The 18,730-nt window shown below is 59.9% G+C and overlaps 2 protein-coding genes across 5 annotated transcripts in view; one reads left to right on the top strand and one right to left on the bottom strand.

The window, feature by feature from the left end:
• TNPO3 (transportin 3) overlaps window positions 1-12,183 on the top strand; it is a 49,879-nt gene extending 37,696 nt beyond the window's left edge. For 2 of the 4 annotated variants that reach the window (XM_074869610.1, XM_074869613.1), the window contains exons 11-22: window positions 79-218; window positions 301-492; window positions 3,944-4,035; window positions 4,673-4,749; window positions 5,029-5,089; window positions 6,178-6,318; window positions 7,251-7,367; window positions 8,179-8,273; window positions 9,137-9,293; window positions 9,381-9,548; window positions 10,577-10,689; window positions 11,238-12,183. In XM_074869610.1, coding sequence (XP_074725711.1) covers window positions 79-218; window positions 301-492; window positions 3,944-4,035; window positions 4,673-4,749; window positions 5,029-5,089; window positions 6,178-6,318; window positions 7,251-7,367; window positions 8,179-8,273; window positions 9,137-9,293; window positions 9,381-9,548; window positions 10,577-10,689; window positions 11,238-11,298 — 1,414 coding nt within the window. In that variant the 3' untranslated portion in view covers window positions 11,299-12,183. The remainder of the gene's footprint in view (window positions 1-78; window positions 219-300; window positions 493-3,943; window positions 4,036-4,672; window positions 4,750-5,028; window positions 5,090-6,177; window positions 6,319-7,250; window positions 7,368-8,178; window positions 8,274-9,136; window positions 9,294-9,380; window positions 9,549-10,576; window positions 10,690-11,237) is intronic. The other 2 variants (XM_074869612.1, XM_074869611.1) reach the window with 2 other exon arrangements.
• Window positions 12,184-12,345: 162 nt separating this feature from the next.
• On the bottom strand, window positions 12,346-17,665 carry IRF5 (interferon regulatory factor 5). The gene is made up of 9 exons (XM_074869617.1): window positions 17,574-17,665; window positions 16,796-16,977; window positions 16,018-16,192; window positions 15,503-15,570; window positions 15,355-15,385; window positions 14,968-15,240; window positions 14,088-14,477; window positions 13,261-13,379; window positions 12,346-13,163 (listed from the first exon to the last, which is right to left on the bottom strand). The coding sequence occupies exons 2-9, from the start codon at window positions 16,967-16,969 to the stop codon at window positions 12,939-12,941; spliced, it is 1,455 nt and encodes a 484-aa protein (XP_074725718.1). The 5' UTR covers window positions 16,970-16,977; window positions 17,574-17,665; the 3' UTR covers window positions 12,346-12,938.
• Window positions 17,666-18,730: the final 1,065 nt, after the last annotated feature.

Genomic DNA, 18,730 nt, shown 5'->3' with positions numbered 1-18,730 from the left:
TTCAATAAAACCAGCTACTCCGTGGAAACAGTCCAGGAGTTGCCTTGGGGCTAAACCAGCTGCTTTTTTTCCCCTCAGGGAGAATAACCCGACGCTGGTGGAGGTGCTGGAGGGGGTGGTTCGCCTCCCTGAGACGGTGCACACCGCCGTCCGCTACACCAGCATTGAGCTGGTGGGGGAGATGAGCGAGGTGGTGGACAGAAACCCGCAGTTCCTGGGTGAGCCTCTCCTCTCCCTGCTGCCCTGCGGCCAACCTGCTCCCCGGGAACCCCCTTTTCACCCCGTTTTTCTCCTCCGCAGATCCTGTGCTGGGTTACCTGATGAAAGGGCTGTGTGACAGGCGGTTGGCTTCGGCGGCGGCCAAAGCCATCCACAATATCTGCTCGGTGTGTCGCGACCACATGGCTCAGCACTTTAATGGGCTGCTGGAGATAGCCCGTTCCCTCGACTCCTTCACGCTCTCTCCAGAGGCTGCTGTGGGGCTCCTGAAAGGTGCGTGTGGACAAACACTCCCTGTTTTGTCAGCGGGTCGCTCACCACGGGTGCCACAACCCTGTTTTCACACCTTTTTTTTCCTTAGATGAGAGCGTCTTGTGTTCACCCTGAGGCGCTCCACGCGTCCACATTTAGTCTTCTCACGAGCTTGCATGGGGTGGGAGGTAGAACAAGATCCTTTCTGGGTTTTTAACTTATTTCCATCCCTGCTCTGAGCTTGAAATTCAGGAAAAAAACATTTGCTGTGCTCACAGCCAGGCTAGCCGTGAGTTACTGCTATATCCAGGCACTTGGAAATTGGCCGCTGTACGCGCAGGGTGGAAAATTGCAAGTATTTGTCGTTTTAGAGACAGTTTGGGCACAGGAATGTAATTTTTCAGCTCCCCTGAAAACCACGTTTTTCAACTAGGTGGGTGTGCTGGCCATCGGAGTGTTCGCTTCTCACCAGGCCTTTGGGCATCATCTGCCTCTTCAACCACGGCTGGTGTCGTGGCCATGCAGGACTCGTGTCCAGGCTGCAAAGGTTCCTGACGGACTCGGGTATTTCTGAAACCTTTAAAAGTGGGGCAGCTCCCGAGCTTGTGCAAAGGGAGCCCTATTGCGGCTCCACGATGCATTTGACACAGTTCCCCACAGAATTCTCATAGAAAAACTGGCTGCTCGTGGCCTGGATGAGCGAAGGGTCTGCTAGGTCAAGCACTGGCTGATGGATGGTCCCAGAGTGGTGGTCAATGGGGTTAAATCCAGCTGGTGGCCGGTCACAGGTGGTGTTCCTCAGGGCTCGGGGCTGGGACCATTTCTGTTCAACATCTTTATTGTCTTGATAAGGACATAGAGTGTATCATCAGTCAGTGCGCGGGTGACACCAAGTGAAGCGGGAGTGTCGATCTGCACGAGGACAGGGAGGCTCTACAGAGAGACCTGGATAGGTTGGATCAGTGGCCAACGTCAACGGGATGAGCTTCAGCAAGGGCGAGTGCCAGGTCCTGCACTTGGGCCACAACAACCCCCTGCATGGCTACAGGCTTGGGGAGGGGTGGCTGGAGCTGTCTGGAAGAGAAGGGTCTGGGGGTTCTCATTGACCAGCAGCTGAACAGGAGCCAGCAGTGTGCCCAGGTGGCCAAGAAAGCCAACGGCATCCTGGCTTGTATCAGCACTAGTGTGACCAGCAGAAGCAGGGAGGTGATAGTCCCCCTGTGCTCTGCACTGGTGAGGCCACACCTGGAGTGTTGTGTCCAGTTTTGGGCACCTCAATACGAGAGAGATCTCGAGGGGCTGGAGCGAGGGCAGAGGAGGGCAACGAGCTGGGGAAGGGCCTGGAGAATAAATCCTGTGAGGAGAGATTGAAGGAGCTGGGACTGTTCAGTGTGAGGAGGAGAAGGTGAGGGGAGACCTCATCACTCTCTACAGCTCCCTGAAAGGACGTTGTAGAGAGGTTGGTGCTGGTCTCTTCTCCCAGGGAATTAGTGACAGAACAAGAGGGAACGGCTTTAAACTGCAACAGGGGAGGTTCAGACTGGGCAGGAGGAAAAATGTTTCCCAGAAAGAGTGGTCAGAGTGGAATAGGCTGCCCAGGGAGGGGGTGGAGTCCCCATCCCTGGGTGTGTTTAAGGGCCGTTTGGATGAGCTGTTGGGGGATGTGGGGTAGGGGAGAACTTTGTAGAGTAGGGCTGAGGGTTGGACTCGATGATCCCGAGGGGCTTTTCCAGCCTGAATGATTCTGGGATTCTGCAAAGAGACAAAAGTCATGTTTTTTCACTGGTTTGCACTCACGTTTTGATACAAACAGCATTAACCACGCTCCCGTGCTGCTCCTCTCCCTGCCAGCAAAGTATTTTCTCCTCTTTCTTTAAAACTACACAAGGAATGAGCTGGGGAGAATTTTTCCCCCTGGTGTTGTCGTCAGCCCTGTGCTCTGCCGGTGCCTCCAACATGGGGCAGGGTGGGGGGGTTGTGATGCGGCAGTGGGCAGCAGCTCCAGCGCTCGTCTTCCTATTTCATTTCTGTGGAAACCCTAAAACGCCTTCACCGCGGGTCGATAAAACCTCCTGAAGCTGCTGGGTGGGGACAAGGACGCTGCGGGGATGCGCCGGGGTGCCCAGATGTGCCCGTGTTGTCTGTCTGCACCCACACGCCGCCATCCCTTCCTCCCTCCCACCCCGCAGAAAGCATTTTGCTGTCTGGTTTAACCAAAAGAGTTGGGTTTAAGTGGCAGAGAAAGGCTTCTGACACTGTTTCCATAGCATTCTCCTGGCAAAACTGGCTGCTCGTGGCTCATATGGACACACGCTTTGCTGGGTTAAAAACTGTCTGGTAGGCTGGGCCCAGAGAGTGGTGGGGAACGGAGTTAAATCCAGTTGGCGGCCGGTCATGAGTGGTGTCCCCCAGGGCTGGGTTTTGGGGCCACTCCTGTTTAACATCTTTATTGATGATCTGGACGAGGGGATCAAGTGCACCCTCAGTCAGTTTGCAGAGGACACCCAGTTGGGTGGGAGTGTTGATCTGCTCGAGGGTAGGGAGGCTCTGCAGAGAGATCTGGACAGGCTGGAGCGATGGGCTGAGGCCAACTGGGGGAGTTTCCCTAAGGCCAAATGCCGGGTGCTGCCCTTGGGCCACAACAACCCCCAGCAGCGCTACAGGCTTGGGGAGGAGTGGCTGGAGAGCTGCCAGTCAGAGAGGGACCTGGGGGGGATTGATAATGAGCCAGCAGTGTGCCCAGGTGGCTGAGAAGGCCAATAGTATCCTGGCTTGTATCAGCACTAGCGTGGCCAGCAGGGACAGGGAAGGGATCTGACCCCTGTGCTCGGCACTGGTGAGGCCGCCCCTCGATGAGTGGGTTCAGTTTTGGGCCCCTCACTCCAAAAAGGCCATTGAATGACTCGAGCGTGTCCAGAGAAGGGCAACGGAGCTGGTGCAGGGTCTGGAGCACAGGTGTGATGGGGAGCGGCTGAGGGAACTGGGGGGGTTTAGTGTGGAGAAGAGGAGGCTGAGGGGAGACCTCCTGGCCCTCTGCAACTGCCTGAAAGGAGGGTGCAGAGAGGGGGGATGAGTCTCTTGAGCCAAGGAACCAGCGGCAGGACAAGAGGGAATGGCCTCAAGCTGCGCCAGGGCAGGGTCAGACTGGCTCTTCGGAAGGATTTCTTTGCAGAAGGGGTTGTTGGGCGTTGGAATGGGCTGCCCAGGGCAGGGGGGGAGTCCCCATCCCTGGAGGGGTTGAAGAGTCAGGTTGACCCAGCGCTGAGGGATCTGGTGGAGTTGGGAACGGTCAGGGTGAGGTTCATGGTTGGACTGGAGGAGCTTCAAGGGCTTTTCCAGCTGAGATGATTCTGGGATTCTGTGAACCTCTTCCAGTCTCAGGAGGCAGGACCTGTCCGAGGACCTGTCTGGTGTTGCGACTGCGCTCCAGCGCTGCCTTCCTGCTCCTGAGCGCGTCTCCTCTTGCTTTCAGGGACAGCCTTGGTCCTCGCCAGGCTCCCCTTGGAGAAGATAGCAGAATGCCTCAGCGAACTCTGCGCCGTGCAAGTGATGGCGCTGAAAAAGGTATGTCCTGCTCGGAGCCACCTTCACCTGCCCCTTGGCCGACACCCCTTTGGTGGGGACAGAGCGGAGGCCGTCGAGCTGCCGCGGCTCCGTCTTTGTGCGGTGCCTTGATCTGCCGCGGGAATTGTGTGTCCTCAAAAGCTGGAGGAGTCCATCACTGAGACCAGACTCATCCCAAAGTCTCTCCTGGCTGAGAAATACATCGCTGCTAATAAAACAGGGGAAAAAACAGTCCCTAGAAACCAGTTTATGTAGCAGGAGCCACCTGAACCCCCCCTCAAACACCTTCACCCCGTGTCTCCGGGGTGGAGAACGTGGGAAGTTGCCTTCCCTGTGGGACATGGGGCCCCAAAGCGTCACATTCTGGTGGGTGACCTTTCTGTGCTGCTCCAGGGTAAGGGAGAGCAGAAATCTCAACGGGGGTGGCAGGAAGAGGGAGGGACCCCTCAAGAAAGGGATGTGCACGGCTTCTGGTCTTCTAGGGACAACCAGGAGCTGCCAGGGTGGGAGGAGATGTCTGCTCTGCTTTGGCCCGACGGGGACACCAAGGGGCTGCTGGTGGGGTCTGGCATCCAGGCTTTGGTCTTTCTCAGGCACCTCTGGTCCTGAAATCCCATTGTTTTCCCTTGTTTTTTAGCTGCTCTCTCAGGAGCCAAGCAACGGCCTCTCCTCAGACCCTACTGTGCCCCTGGATCGACTTGCTGTCATATTCAGGTGAGGGTGGGGGGCTGGCACAGCCCGGGCAGGGCCGTTGCGAGCGTGTGGGTCAAAGCTGCTCACCCAGAGGCCTAAAACCAAATCTGTGACGGCTCGTTGTCCCCCCTGGCCCTGGGAGGAACAAGCTGGAAGCTGCTTCTTCCCCAAGTTCAAGGCTCCCCAACCCCTCTTAAGCCAAGGTTCAGCTCCTCGTCCTGCAGCCTCCAACCCCTCGGCTTTAAACAAAAACCTGATGGTGTAGAAAACCCACCATTAACCCTCCGCTGCTTTTCACAGACACACCAACCCCATTGTAGAAAATGGACAGATCCATCCGTGCCAAAAAGTCATTCAGGAAGTAAGTGGGTCCCGGTTTGGGGAAGGAATTTCTGGATTTGGAGGAGGGGGGATCGATGGGTTGGGGTGCAGTCCCCGGCTGCCGGGCAGGTGCGGTGTCGGGGAGAAGCACCTTCCCCCCTGTCAGCAGGGATGGGTGATGGGGTGGGATTCGGCTCTTCAAACCCCTGGAAAGGGGGAACCTGGCTCTGGAAACATCCCCAGCGCTTTTATTTCCCTGCCCTTGTGACGTTGGCAGCCTGTTAAGCCAATCTGAGCTCTTTGCTCCTACGTAAAGCTAATTTACACATCCCGTAACGTGGGTGCCTCTTGTTTTCAGGACCCCAGTGGTGTTTGCCTGACAGCAGCAGGGATTTGGGTCTATTTTTGGGTAGGAGGAAGTTACTGTGGTTCAGCTTCACCCTTCTCTCAGCCAGTCAGAGAGGGACGTGGGGGGGGTGATTGATAATGAGCCAGCAGTGTGCCCAGGTGGCCAAGAAGGCCAATGGCATCCTGGCTTGTATCAGCAGTAGCATGGCCAGCAGGGACAGGGAAGGGATCTGACCCCTGTGCTCGGCACTGGTGAGGCCGCCCCTCGATGAGTGGGTTCAGTTTTGGGCCCCTCACTCCAAAAAGGCCATTGAATGACTCGAACGTGTCCAGAGAAGGGCAACGGAGCTGGTGCAGGGTCTGGAGCACAGGTGTGATGGGGAGCGGCTGAGGGAACTGGGGGGGTTTAGTGTGGAGAAGAGGAGGCTGAGGGGAGACCTCCTGGCCCTCTGCAACTCCCTGAAAGGAGGGTGCAGAGAGGGGGGATGAGTCTCTTGAGCCAAGGAACCAGCGGCAGGCCAAGAGGGAATGGCCTCAAGCTGCGCCAGGGCAGGGTCAGACTGGCTCTTCGGAAGGATTTCTTTGCAGAAGGGGTTGTTGGGCGTTGGAATGGGCTGCCCAGGGCAGGGGGGGAGTCCCCATCCCTGGAGGGGTTGAAGAGTCGGGTTGACCCAGTGCTGAGGGATCTGGTGGAGTTGGGAACGGTCAGGGTGAGGTTCATGGTTGGACTGGAGGAGCTTCAAGGGCTTTTCCAACCCAGATGGTTCTGTGTGCTCTCAGATCTGGCCCGTGCTGTCGGAGACCCTGAACAAACACAGTGCCGATAACCGCATCGTGGAGCGGTGCTGCCGGTGCCTGCGCTTCGCCGTCCGCTGTGTGGGCAAAGGCTCTGCCGCGCTGCTGCAGCCGCTCGTCACCCAGGTACGGCGCCCGCCGCCCGCAAAGCCCCCGCTCGAGGTTGTGTTTGGGGGGCGGGGGGAAGGATGTTGCAATCCTGTGATCAGAAAACACTCCGCGGCTCGGGGGGTTCCTGCAGTTGTAGCTGTGGTTTGAGAGGGCTGCGGGAAGCTCCATGTGGCGCGACTCTCGTAGGGCTGACAGCCTGATGTTTGATGCCCCCTGCTCTGCCCCGTGCTTGTGCTGGGCTGAGGAGGGGTTAAAAACGAGGGAGAGCACCAAGATGCTCCTGAGTGCAAGACCAGACCTGAGCAAGTACTTCAAGGGGTCCCCTGCCCACTGTGGGGCTGGGGGAAGGGCTGGGATGAGGATTATTGGGGGGGCTGGAGCACCCCCCTGTGAGGACAGGCTGAGAGAGTTGGGGGGTTCAGCTGGAGAAGAGAAGGCTCCGGGGAGACCTTAGAGCGGCCTCCCAGGACTGAAAGGGGCTACAGGAAAGGGGGGAGGGATAGGACGAGGGGGAACGGGTTTAAACTGACAGAGGGGAGATTTAGATGAGATCTAAGGGAGAAATTGTTCCCTGTGAGGGGGGTGAGGCCCTGGCACAGGTTGCCCAGAGAAGCTGTGGCTGCCCCCTCCCTGGAAGGGTTCAAGGTCAGGTTGGACGGGGCTTTGGGCAACCTGGGCTAGTGGAAGGTGTCCCTGCCCGGGGCAGGGGGGTTGGAACTGGACAATCTTTAAGGTCCCTCCCACCCCAAACCATCCTGTGATTCTACGAAGCTCATGGATTTGGGGACTGTCAGGAAGCCCCTGGGGTGCAGCCGGTTTGGGGGCTCCACAGTGGGTCCAAGCTCTTCAGGAAGGCCCACGGCCACCGGGTTCTCTGCGCTGGTGCCCACGGCGTTGGCGGGGAGGGGGCGGCCTTGGCGCTGCCCCCGGTGCGTGTCTCCCCGCAGATGGTGAACGTCTACCGGGCGCACCAGCACTCCTGTTTCCTCTACCTGGGCAGCATCTTGGTGGACGAGTACGGCATGGAGGAGGGGTGCCGGCAGGGGCTCCTCGACATGCTGCAGGTGGGTGCCGAGCCCCGGCGGGGCGCCTTCCCCCCTCACTAATTTAGAATCATTTTGATTGGAAAAGACCTTGAAGATCATCGAGTCCAGGCATTCACCCAGCACCAACCCGCGTCCCAAGCACCACGTCTACACGTCTTCTAAATACCCCCAGGGATGGTGACTCCACCTCTTCCCGCCTCTTCCAGCGCTTGACAACCCTTTTGGGGAAGAAATTTTTCCCAATATCCAACTTAAACTGCCCCTGGCGCAGCTTGAGGCCATTCCCTCTTGTCCTATCGCTTATTACTTGGTTAAAGAGACTCATCCCCCCTCTCTGCACCCTCCTTTCAGGGAGTTGCAGAGGGCCATGAGGTCTCCCCTCAGCCTCCTCTTCTCCAGACTGAACCCCCCCAGTTCCCCCAGTCATACAACTGGTTCTCCAGACCCTTCACCACCTTCGTTTCTGCACTTCTCTCCACGTGCCAGCACGGTACCGGCCGCTCTGCGCTGGGGGTCGGGCCGCCCGCTCCGAGCAGAGCCGTTTCCCCCCAACCCAGGCTGCTCCCAGCCCCTCTTTGCTCTCCCATAAATTGGCGGTTGGGTGACCAGAACCAAGGTGGGGGGAGAAGGTTTTGGTTTTTTTTTTTTGGTTAAAGCAGAACTGGTGAGCAGCTTCTTTCAGGAGCTGCCTCGGGGCACGTACCCCACGGGGAGGAGCGACCCAAACCTGAGGCGCCACGGCCTGACCCGCTCTGGTGCGATCCCTGCAGCGAGCAGGGCTGTAATCACCGCTAATTACTAACGAATTTCCCCACAACCTTTCTCCCAGGCGCTATGCATACCCACCTTCCAACTCCTAGAGCAGCCCAACGGCCTTCAAAACCACCCCGACACCGTGGACGACCTCTTCCGACTAGCAGCCAGGTACCCACGCGCTCTCCTGCCGCGCGGGGACACCCCAACCCCTGCGGGGGGGGTCCCTGTGTCACCAAAACGGGATAAAAGAACTTATCGACACTAATTTGATGTAGATAACCAGACACACTCGTTTATGACCGGCCGGGTGCGGAGGGGAGTTGTCTCCCCAACAACCTGACTCGTGTAGCACGCTGATTATCTAGGATACATTAATAAATGTTAATTAAACTCTCCTACACAAACTGCCAGTTCCTGTAACTCATTTTCATATTCCAACCTCCTTCTGGTCACACACACTTGAGTCCTGAAATGAGCCAGGGGGCTGCTTTTGCGACCGCCACAGACTACTGACCTTGGTTTATAGCTTTAATGAAGAGCGTACAGGTGCTCTAAGACGACTCTTTTTTTTAGGATATTATTAATAGCAGGAGTAATTGATAAAAAAAAGACCCTCCAGTGCCCTTGACCCGAGGATTTTTGGCTCACGTTGTGACTTTAACATGCTTCGAGGCCCTTTCACAATGTAACTTTTACAACACTTGGTCTACAGGGCAATAAATTGTCCTTATGAACAGTCTAACGATGGTATCTCGTTATGGGTCATCTTCTTCGACTAGAAATGTGGTTAATGGTCACTGGTCTACGTGGCCTCAGCCTGGGGCTTTAAAAAGGACTTTGTAGCAGCATAACTGGTTGTGTAGTTACTCTAAATCGTTCCTGATTTGAATTCAGATCATTAAAATGGGCTCAAATCAATAAGTCAGTAACAGGCAGCTCCTGTCTCCGTGCCTGACGGCCGCGCCCTCCGCGGGGAGGGGCAGGGCGGGGCCACGCGCCGGTGACGTCCGTCTGTCCCTCTGCCCGGGCAGGTTCATCCAGCGCAGCCCCGTGACCCTGCTGCGCAGCCAGGTGATGATCCCCATCCTGCAGTGGGCCATCGCCGCCACCACCCTGGATCACCGGGACGCCAACTGCAGCGTCATGAAGTTCCTGCGCGACCTCATCCACACCGGGGTGGCCAACGACGTGAGTCCGCCCCCCCCATCCTCCTCAGTTCCTCCTCTGCGGGGACACCCGCCAAGCTCACGCCCTTCCCTCCTCTTCCTCCCGCAGCACGAGGAGGACTTTGAAGTGAGGAAGGAGCTCATCAACCAGGTGATGAACCAGCTGGGCCAACAGCTCGTCAACCAACTGCTGCACACGTGCTGCTTCTGCCTGCCCCCCTACACCCTGCCCGACGTGGCCGAGGTGCTCTGGGAGATCATGCAGATCGACCGGCCGGTGAGAGCCTCGGGGGGAGACCTGGGGTGTGGGGTGGAGCCGGCAGCAGGAGGAACGGATCGATAGATGCTGGTCTGTGGGGTCAATGAACAGGAGAGAGCTGCTCCAAGAACCGTCCTGTGAGAGTGACACGGGCAGAGTGGAAAAGGAACGAGCTCTTAGAAAGAAGACACTTTTTTAGGATATTATTAATAGCAGGAGGAATTGATCAGTAGTTATTGGTTTATAGGTTTAATTAATGGGATACAGGGGCTCTAAGATTATTTTTTTCAGGATATTATTGACAGCAGGAGGAATTGATCCATAGATATGGGTTTACAGGTTTAATTAATGGGATACAGGGGCACTAAGACTTTTTTGGGGGATGTTATAGCAGGAGTAATCAATAAATGGATATTGGTTTATAGGTTTAGTTAATAGCATACAGGTGCTCTAAGAAGACACTTCTTTAGGATATTATTAATAGCAGGAGGGATTGATCAATAGATATGGGTTTATAGGATTAATTAATAGGATACAAGTGCTCTAAGACTTTTTTGGGGGATGTTATAGCAGGAGTAATCAATAAATAGATATTGGTTTATAGGTTTAATTAATGGGATACAGGGGCTCTAAGATTATTTTTTTAGGCTATTATTGACAGCAGGAGGAATTGATCCATAGGTATTGGTTTATAGGTTTATAAGAACAATACTGACAGTTCAGTGCCCACACTGCTGGTCTGTGCCCTGGTCAGCCCCTCCTCAGGGCTGGCTTAAAACCCAGTCGAGCTGAATTACCAAAGATTAATCTCAGGTATTAAGTTTTAGACAAAAGATAAGAAATGAGTGATCGCCTTGGAGTGAGCAGCTCAGCAAGGCTACACAGGTTAAGGATCTGGTTAAGAACATCTTGAGGTTTTTTTCTCAGAGGTCTAAAGGTGAATTAGGATGATCCCGCACCCTCCCCGCCCCCCCCCAAAAGCGGGGGGGTGGGACCTGGCGTTGGCTCCTCGGGCTGAGTTTCTCCTTGTTTCTCGCTTCCCGCAGACGTTCTGCCGCTGGCTGGAGAACTCGCTGAAGGGGCTACCAAAGGAGACGACGGGAGGAGCCATCCAGGTCACACACAAACAGCTGACGGATTTCCACAAGCAGGTCACGAGGTGAGCAGGGCTCAGGGGACCTCCGCAGCCCCCTCCCACCCGCTGCTGGCCACCGCTCAGCCTCCAGTAGCCACAAAGCGCTGGTGGGGGGGCACATGGGGCCCCACGGCTCCTGGCGCAGCCCACGGAAGGCCTCGCTTTTTGGAGGGCACCCGTTTGCCTTTTCCATCTCTGAGTGGGTTTTTCCGCTCCCGCCCTGCCGGGTTGACTTCACAAGCCACCTCCTCGCTCCTCCGAGTCACCGCGGCAAGCCACAGCCACCCGCGGGCCAGCGCCCCCCGTCCCCCCAGCTCCACCCGTGCTGCTGTTTTGGGGACATCAGCCACTCCCACCCCCCAAAAACGCTCCCAGAGATCCCAAACCCCACCTTGAGCGGTGGCTCCTGGCCTCCCCCCACCATCCCTGGGGCACGGGGACGGCCCTGGGGGGCTACTGAGCCCATTTTATCCCTACGGTTGCCCCTACGCTATCTCAGAGCCGAGCCCGGCCACCTTCCCCGACGTCACCCCCCCAAATATTCCCCCTTTAAATGTCACCCCTTTTTTCAGCGCTGAGGAATGTAAACAAGTCTGCTGGGCCCTGCGGGACTTCACCCGCCTGTTCCGATAGCTCCGGCGCGCGCCCAGGTAAGAGCCGCCGGCGGGACCCCGCGGCCACGCGGGGCCGGAGAGAAAAGGCCTGAATCCCCCTTCCCTCCCCGCCCCCTTCCCAGGAAGGTCTGTTTAATTAGAAGACAGGAAACGAAGAAAACCAAGAATGTGTCCCACAATCAGCAAAGTTCATCGTGGCCGAGGGTTTTCACTCGCTCCAGCGCGTCCTGCGAGCCGGGGCCGCGCGCGGGAGGGACGGCTCGAGGGGATCCCGCTCTCCCAGAGGATTCGCTTCCTGAAGATCGGCTACTGAAACCAGAAAACAAACCAACGGGGGGAAAAAAAACAGAAAAACAAACAGCAAACCAACCAACCAACCAACGAACCAACCAACCAACGAACCAACCAACCAACGAACCAACCAACCAACGAACCAACCAACCAACGAACCAACCAACCAACCAACCAACCAACGAACCAACCAACCAACGAACCAACCAACCAACGAACCAACCAACCAACGAACCAACCAACCAACGAACCAACCAACCAACGAAACAACCAACCAACGAAACAACCAACCAACGAAACAACCAACCAATGAAACAACCAACGAACCAACCAACGAACCAACCAACCAACCAACCAACGAACCAACCAACCAACCAACGAACCAACCAACCAACCAACGAAACAACCAACCAACCAACGAAACAACCAACCAATGAAACAACCAATGAACCAACCAACAAAACAAAAAACAAACAAAACAAAATCAAACAAAACAAAGAAAATTAAAAAAAAAAAACCAAAACCCCACCACACAAAACCCAACCACCACCAAACACCGGAGGAACACGGATTTGCCCGGCAGCAAAACAAAGAGCGAAGGAGAAAACTTTCTGTGAAATGGAAAAAAAAAAAAAAAAAAACAAACAAAAAACAAACAATAAAAATTATTATTTCAGGAAAAATGGGGGTTTTAAAATAGATTTTTCTCTGCCCACCCCGAGCCCGCTGTGTCCTGCCTGGTGGCGACCTCCCGGAGAAAACGCAAGCGGGACGGACTGTTTAAATATTATATATTATTTTAATTTTTTTTTTTTTTGCTTCTTTTTCTTTAGTTTGGTTTTTGTTTTGGGGGTTGTTTGTTTGGGGGGGTTGTTTTGGGGGTTTTTTTGGTGGTTTTATTGGCTTTATTTTAGAGTTGGAGCGTGCGGGGAGGAGCCGGCTGGAGCGAGGGCAGGGCGGGGAGCGGGCGGGCGCGGGGGGCTGGAGCGCGTGCTTGTTCCCTCCGGGGGTGTGTAGCCATCTCGAGAACAATAAAAACAACAAAAAACTGAAAAAAAAAAAATTAAATTAAAACCCCAACTCCCGGCCTCGTTTTTCTCTCAGGGCCGGGGCTTGGCTTTAGGCTGCCCTGAGCCGCATCCCCGGGGCAGCAGCGGGGTAGGTTCAGCGCGGCCTTATCCCAGCCCCATTTTTTTGGTTTTTCACCCCAAAACTATGGGAGGGGGTGGGGGAAACCCCCCCTGTTGTATCCTGCGGGGGGGTGGATCCAGCTTCTCTGGGGGGATTTGGGGAGCGTCACCCCCAGCGGCTTTGCGGTGGCGGGGCTGGGGGTGGCCCCTGGGTGTCATGTCCCCCCCCCGCGCGGTGTCACGGGGGTGGCAGCACCCAGGGGCCCCCGTTAGCGGTGACGAGCTGCGGTTGCGCCGTCGGCAGCCGCTGCTGGTTCTGCCAGAGCTGGTGAAGCTCCTTGAACTGTTCCACCATCTTGTCCTTGAGGTCGGGGGGGGAGATCTGCAGCGGGACGCTGTCGGCCGACCACGACAACTCGCCCGAGAAAATCTCCAGCAGCAGCCGCGCCGCCACCGGCACCACCTGCGAGAGACGCCCCGACCCTGTCAGCGTGGGGACACCCCCCCGTGTCCCCCCACCCCGTGTGTCCCCCGCCCCGTGTTCCCCCCCGGCACCAAACCTGCACCATGATGAGTTTTTTCTCCTTGGGCTTCTGGTCCGGCCACTCCTCGCCGAAGCAGAGGAAGATCTCGAAGGGGGGGGGGGTGGTGCTCTGCCCCTTCTGGAACAGGATGAGGCCTGCGGGGCCCAACGCCGCGGTGAGGGGTGGCTGGTGGCCCCCCCATGTCCCCCCGTTCCCAGCTTGGTGGCCCCACGCCATCAGGTCCCCCAATACCACCTGGTGTCCCCCCCCATGCCACCAGGTCCCACCATGCTGGGGGGGGGGGATGGGGGGGGGGGGGTGTCCCCAATGCCACCACATCTCTTCATCCCAACTTGGTCCCCCCATGCCACCAGGTCCCCCCACACCATCAGGTCCCCATGTACCACCTGGTGTCCCCCCCATCCCATCTTGATCCCCCCATGCCAGCTGGTGTCCCCTCTATGTCCCCCCATTCCCAGCTTGGTTCCCCCACACCATCAGGTCCCCACGTGCCACCTGGTGTCCCCCCACCATGTCCCCAAGTCCCCCCATCCCAGCTTGGTCCCCCCATTCCCCTGGTGTCTCCCATCCCAGCTTGGTCCCCCCACACCATCAGGTCCCCATGTACCACCTGGTGTCCCCCCAATGCCACCATGTCCCCCCACCCCACCTTGCTCTCCCCATTCCACCCGCTGTCCCCCATCCCCACCTTGATCCGCCCTCACCCCCCATGTCCCCACGTACCACCCCGTATCCCCCCCCCTCCCCGCTGCCAGCTGCCCCCTCCCATCCCACCCAGCGTCCCCCAGGGGCACAGAAGAACACCCCCCCCCCCTCGCTCCCCTTCCATCCCCTTCTCTCACCATTGAGAAACCCCTCGAGGCTGAAGAGCTTCGTCCTCTTCTCCCTCTCGATGGGGTTGGGGCCGGGGCCGGGGGGGGCGCAGGGCCCCGTCCAGAAAACTTTGCACTGGCAGAGGCGAAGGGCGTAAAGATCCTGCCCCTGCAGCTCCAGGAGGAGCCCCCGGTCCAGCACCTCCAGGAGCTGCTGGGTGTAAAATCGCTGCTTCTGGTTGGGGATGGTGTCGGGGGGCGGGAAGGGGACCTGCTCCAGCGCCAGCGGCCCGAAGAGTTCCACCCGCTCGCGCGTGGGCCGCAGGCGGCTGTGGAACAGGCGGCAGCCGTGGGGGTGGCTGATGGTGACAGCCGAGACCTGGCGGCCGCGGTACCGGAACTCCAGCTCCAGGTCGGTCACTGGAAGGGGGGGGAGCGCCAGGGATGGTGGGGTGGCCACCCCACACCCGTGGCTACCACCGTCCAGCCACCCCACACCCGTGGCTACCACTGTCCAGCCACCCCATGGCCGTGGCTACCACTGTCCAGCCACCCCACACCTGTGGCTACCACCGTCCAGCCACCCCACACCCGTGGCTACCACTGTTCAGCCACCCCATACCCATGGCTACCACCGTCCAGCCACTCCATGGCCACTCCACACCCATGGCCACCACCATCCAGCCACCCCATAGCTGTGGCTACCGCCATGCAGCCATCCTGTGGCCACCGCCATGCAGCCACCCTGTGGCCACCCCACCCCCATGGCCACCATCCATTCACCTCATGGCCACCCCCCCCACCCCCACCAGTGCCCAACCACCCCATGGCCACCCCCCCCACCTTCACCCATCCCCCCCCTTCCCGATCACCCCCCACCTCTGTGGCCCCCCCAGCCCCCCCCCCTTACGTGGCAGCATGTGGGGGCTGATGAGCAGGTTGGGGACGTCGTGGCCCATGGGGGCCAGTGGGCAGGCGGTGGGGGGGCCCAAGGTGCCCAGGGGGGGCCCCCCCTCAGCGAGAGGAGCGGGGGGCAGCTCGGGGGGCCCCTGGGTGCCCCCCACTTCCTCGGGGAGCAGCGGGGGGGGGGGCGGAGCGAGGGGCCCCGGGGCGCAGCCGCTGAAGGGGGGCTCCTCCTCCTCCTCAGTCCAGGGGGGCAGCAGGTCCCCCCTGGGTTGGGTGTCTGGGGGTACAAGCGGGGGGTCGGGGGGTGTCCACGGGACCCCCCGAAACTGCATGGGGTGGGGGGGCACCCCAACTGACACACACACACACACCCCCCCTCGATGCCACTCACCATCGATGCTCAGAGCTGTCAACTTCTGGAGCTGCGGGGAGAGAGGGGGGTGGTGACGGGTTGGGGTACAGGGATCCCCCCACCCCCCGATCCCCTGAGGTGTCCCCAGTTTGGGGGTGTCCCCCCGCCCCAACCCCCCCCCATGTACCTGGCTCATCTCCTCCTCCTCCTCCTCTTCCTCCTCGCCGCTGTCACAGTCCTCCTCGGCCGCCCCATCTGTGAGGGCGAGATGGGGGGTGCGGGGGGGGGAGTTGTGGGGTGCTGGGCAGTTCTGGGGTGCTGGGGACTTGTGGGGTGCTGGGACCTTTTGGGGTGCTGGGGCACTGAGGGGTTCTGGGTCCTTATGGGGTGCTGGGGAGTGTTGGGGTGCTGAGGAGTTGTGGGGTGCTGGGGATTTCTGGGGTGCTGGGTCCTTAAAAAGTGCTGGGGGGTTTTGGGGTGCTGCGTACTTGTGGGGTGCTGGGGCCTTATTTGGGGGTTCTGAGACCTTGTTTTGGGGTGCTGGGTCTTTGCGTGGTGCTGGGCGGTTTTGGGGTGCTGGGTCCTTAGGGGGTGCTGGGCAGTTTTGGGGTGCTGGGCGCTCGTGGGGTGCTGGGTCTCCCCAAAGTGACGTGTCCCGGGGGTGCGGGGGGTTGGGGTGTGTTTTGGGGTCCCCCCCCTCACCGCGGCGGGGCTCCGCACACAGCTCGTACACGCGGAAGGGCCGCGGGGGCCGCGCGCGGGGCCCGTCCAGGAGCAGCCGGAACTCGCGGCTCTTGTGCAACGCGCAGCGCAGCGTCGCCTTCCAGCGCGCGGGGGCCGCGCCCGTCCCCAGCCGGCCCGTCACCTGCGCCCAGGCCTGGGGGGGCCCCTTGTCACGCCCTTGCCCCTGTCACCCCCACCCCGCGTCCCCCTCATCACCCCACTGCCCCCCCACATCCCCCCTGTCCCCCATCACCCCTATCCCCTGTCCCCCCTGTCACCCATCACCCTGACACCCACATCTCCATCCCCCTCATCACCCCACTGTCCCCCTTGTCACCCCATCACCCACCCCCTGTCCTCTTGTCACCTGTCCCGTCCCTCTTGTCACCCTCTCGCCCCTGTCACCCCCATCCTGTGTCCCCCCATCACCCCGTCCCCCTTGTCACCCCACGCCCCCCATCACTTCATTGTCCCCCCCACATCCCCCTTGTCCCCCCATCACCCCATCCCTGTCCCCATTGTCCCCCTTGTCACCCCATCACCCAGCCCATGTCCTTGTCACCCATCCCCTGTCCCTCTTGTCACCCCGTCCCCCATCACCCCCATCCCGTGTCCCCCCCCCACCCTTGTGCCCCTTGTCACCTCATTGTCCCCCCCATCCCCCTTGTCCCCCCCATCCCCCCCCGTCCCTGTTGCCACCCCACGTCCCCCTCATCACCCCCCCGCCCCCCCCATCCCCCCCTCCTGCCCTCGTCACCTTGAAGATGGTGTCATGCTCAGGGGGGGTGGGGGGGTTCCTGGTCGCGTGGCACCAGGGGATGACGAAGCGGCGCCGCTCGGGGTCCAACCACCGCAGCCCCGGGTACCGCTGGCTGCTCACCTGGGCCACCAGCCACGGCTTCAGCCGCACCCGCCGCGGGGGGGGGTTCATGGCGGGGCCTGGGGGGGGGACACACACCGGGGCGCCCGTCAGAGCCCGGCCGTGACGTGTGTGGGTGAGAGGGGCTGAGACCTGGAAACTTGTGACATGAGTGTGAGAGGGGCTGAGGCCTGGTGGGCTCATGACACGTGTGTGAGGGGCTGGGAAGGGGCTGAGGCCGGGCAGCTCGTGACACGAGTGGGTGCAGCGGTGCCACAGCCCCCCCTGGGCCCCCGACCAGGCTCCGTGTCCCCCCCCGCCCCCCCCCGCGTGGGCCGTCACCCGCCCCCCGAAAGCAGAAGCTGCGGCGGCTTCGGGGAAACAAAAGGGGGGGGGACACGGGGAGGGGGGGACGAGGACACGTGGGGGGACACACGGGGGGGACACAGGTGCTGCGACCCCCCACCCCGCTGGGGACCCCCCCCGGGTCACGGGGACACACCCCACCCCCCCCCCTGCGCCGCGTGGGGTCAGGGTCGCACTTCCCACGTGGGTCAGCGGGGTCACGGCCCCCCGTGGGGTCACGGTCACCTGTCACGGGGGGACACGGCCGCGGGGGACACGGCCACGGCCACGGCCACCGACACCCCCCCACCCCCCCCGACCCCACACTCACCCACGTCCCGAGGCCGCCGCCGCCTCCCGGCGCTTCCCCACGGCGGGACCGGCGCGTGGGACGGGGCGGGACCGGCCGCGCCCCCCGGGGTGTGTGTGTGTCCCTCCGCCTCTCAACCGCCTCATTACCATCTCATTTACATACATTTGCATCCCCGCGCCATCCGCCCGCCCCACGCCACGCGCGGGGATTCCCCCACCGAGTGGGGAGCCCGCCCCCAGCCCCCGCACCGCGCTTGATTGGCCGCGCCCGCTGTCACTCATCCGTGGGAGCGCCCTCACCCTCCCGCCTCTCTCTGGGGCTGTTGCCCGGCAACGACGCGGGGAAGGGGCGGGGCGACCCCCGCCCCTGGGAACAGCAGTTTAAGGACCATTAAGCTGCCTCTTAATTAGCCCTAATTAGGGGCGGGGGGGGGCGCCCGCCCTGCGTGGGGCGTCCCGCGGGAGGAGGCTTCAGCTTTGGGGAAGAATCGCCTTATTTAACTTGCAAATTTCAGTGGGTTTATTTATTATTATTCCGTTTAGCCCGCTGCTGCCCCTCCCCGCAGGGTTTAGGCGCGCCCTAAGCCCCTCGCCTGCCTAAGCCCGGCCTAACCCCGCGCCTCCTCTTCCCCACGGCTCCCTACACACATCCCCGATGCTCCAAACTCCCGAAAAAGGCCCCAAAAATGCCGGTTTCTGGGATGCTGGAGCGTTACTTTCCCTGCCGGCCGCAGCAGGAGGCCCGCGGGTGGGACACGACGGCCCCGCCGATGAGATTTTGGGTCGAAATATCAGGGAAAGGGGAAGGAAGCGGGAGGAGGGTCACGCGTTTCCCCTTTCGGGCAGCGCCAGGGCTTCGCCTCGCCCGGCGGTGTTTGGTTTATTCTTTTATTCTCATTTTTCCACCAGCCACGCTCCCCCCACCTTGGATTTGCTGGGACCCGCGTCCCCAGCTCTGCCGTCGCGAGGACAAATTTGGGGGAAAAAATCAGGTTTTTGGGGGTTATCACGCGAGGAGGGGACTTTCCCCTTCGCTGCTTCCACCGAGAAACGAAACCGTTCTCGCCCGCCGCCGCGTTGGGTCTCGGGGTGGGACGTCGCGTTTCGCTCCCGCCCCGGCGCTGATTTCCCTTTCTCCGCCTCTTAATTTTTCTATTTTTGGTTAAAATCTCCCCG

This window comes from Strix uralensis, chromosome 5, assembly GCF_047716275.1.
Source record: "Strix uralensis isolate ZFMK-TIS-50842 chromosome 5, bStrUra1, whole genome shotgun sequence".
NCBI classification, from domain to species: domain Eukaryota; kingdom Metazoa; phylum Chordata; class Aves; order Strigiformes; family Strigidae; genus Strix; species Strix uralensis.
The sequence above is the reverse complement of the archived record's forward strand: the minus strand, read 5'-3'. Positions and strand labels throughout refer to the sequence as shown.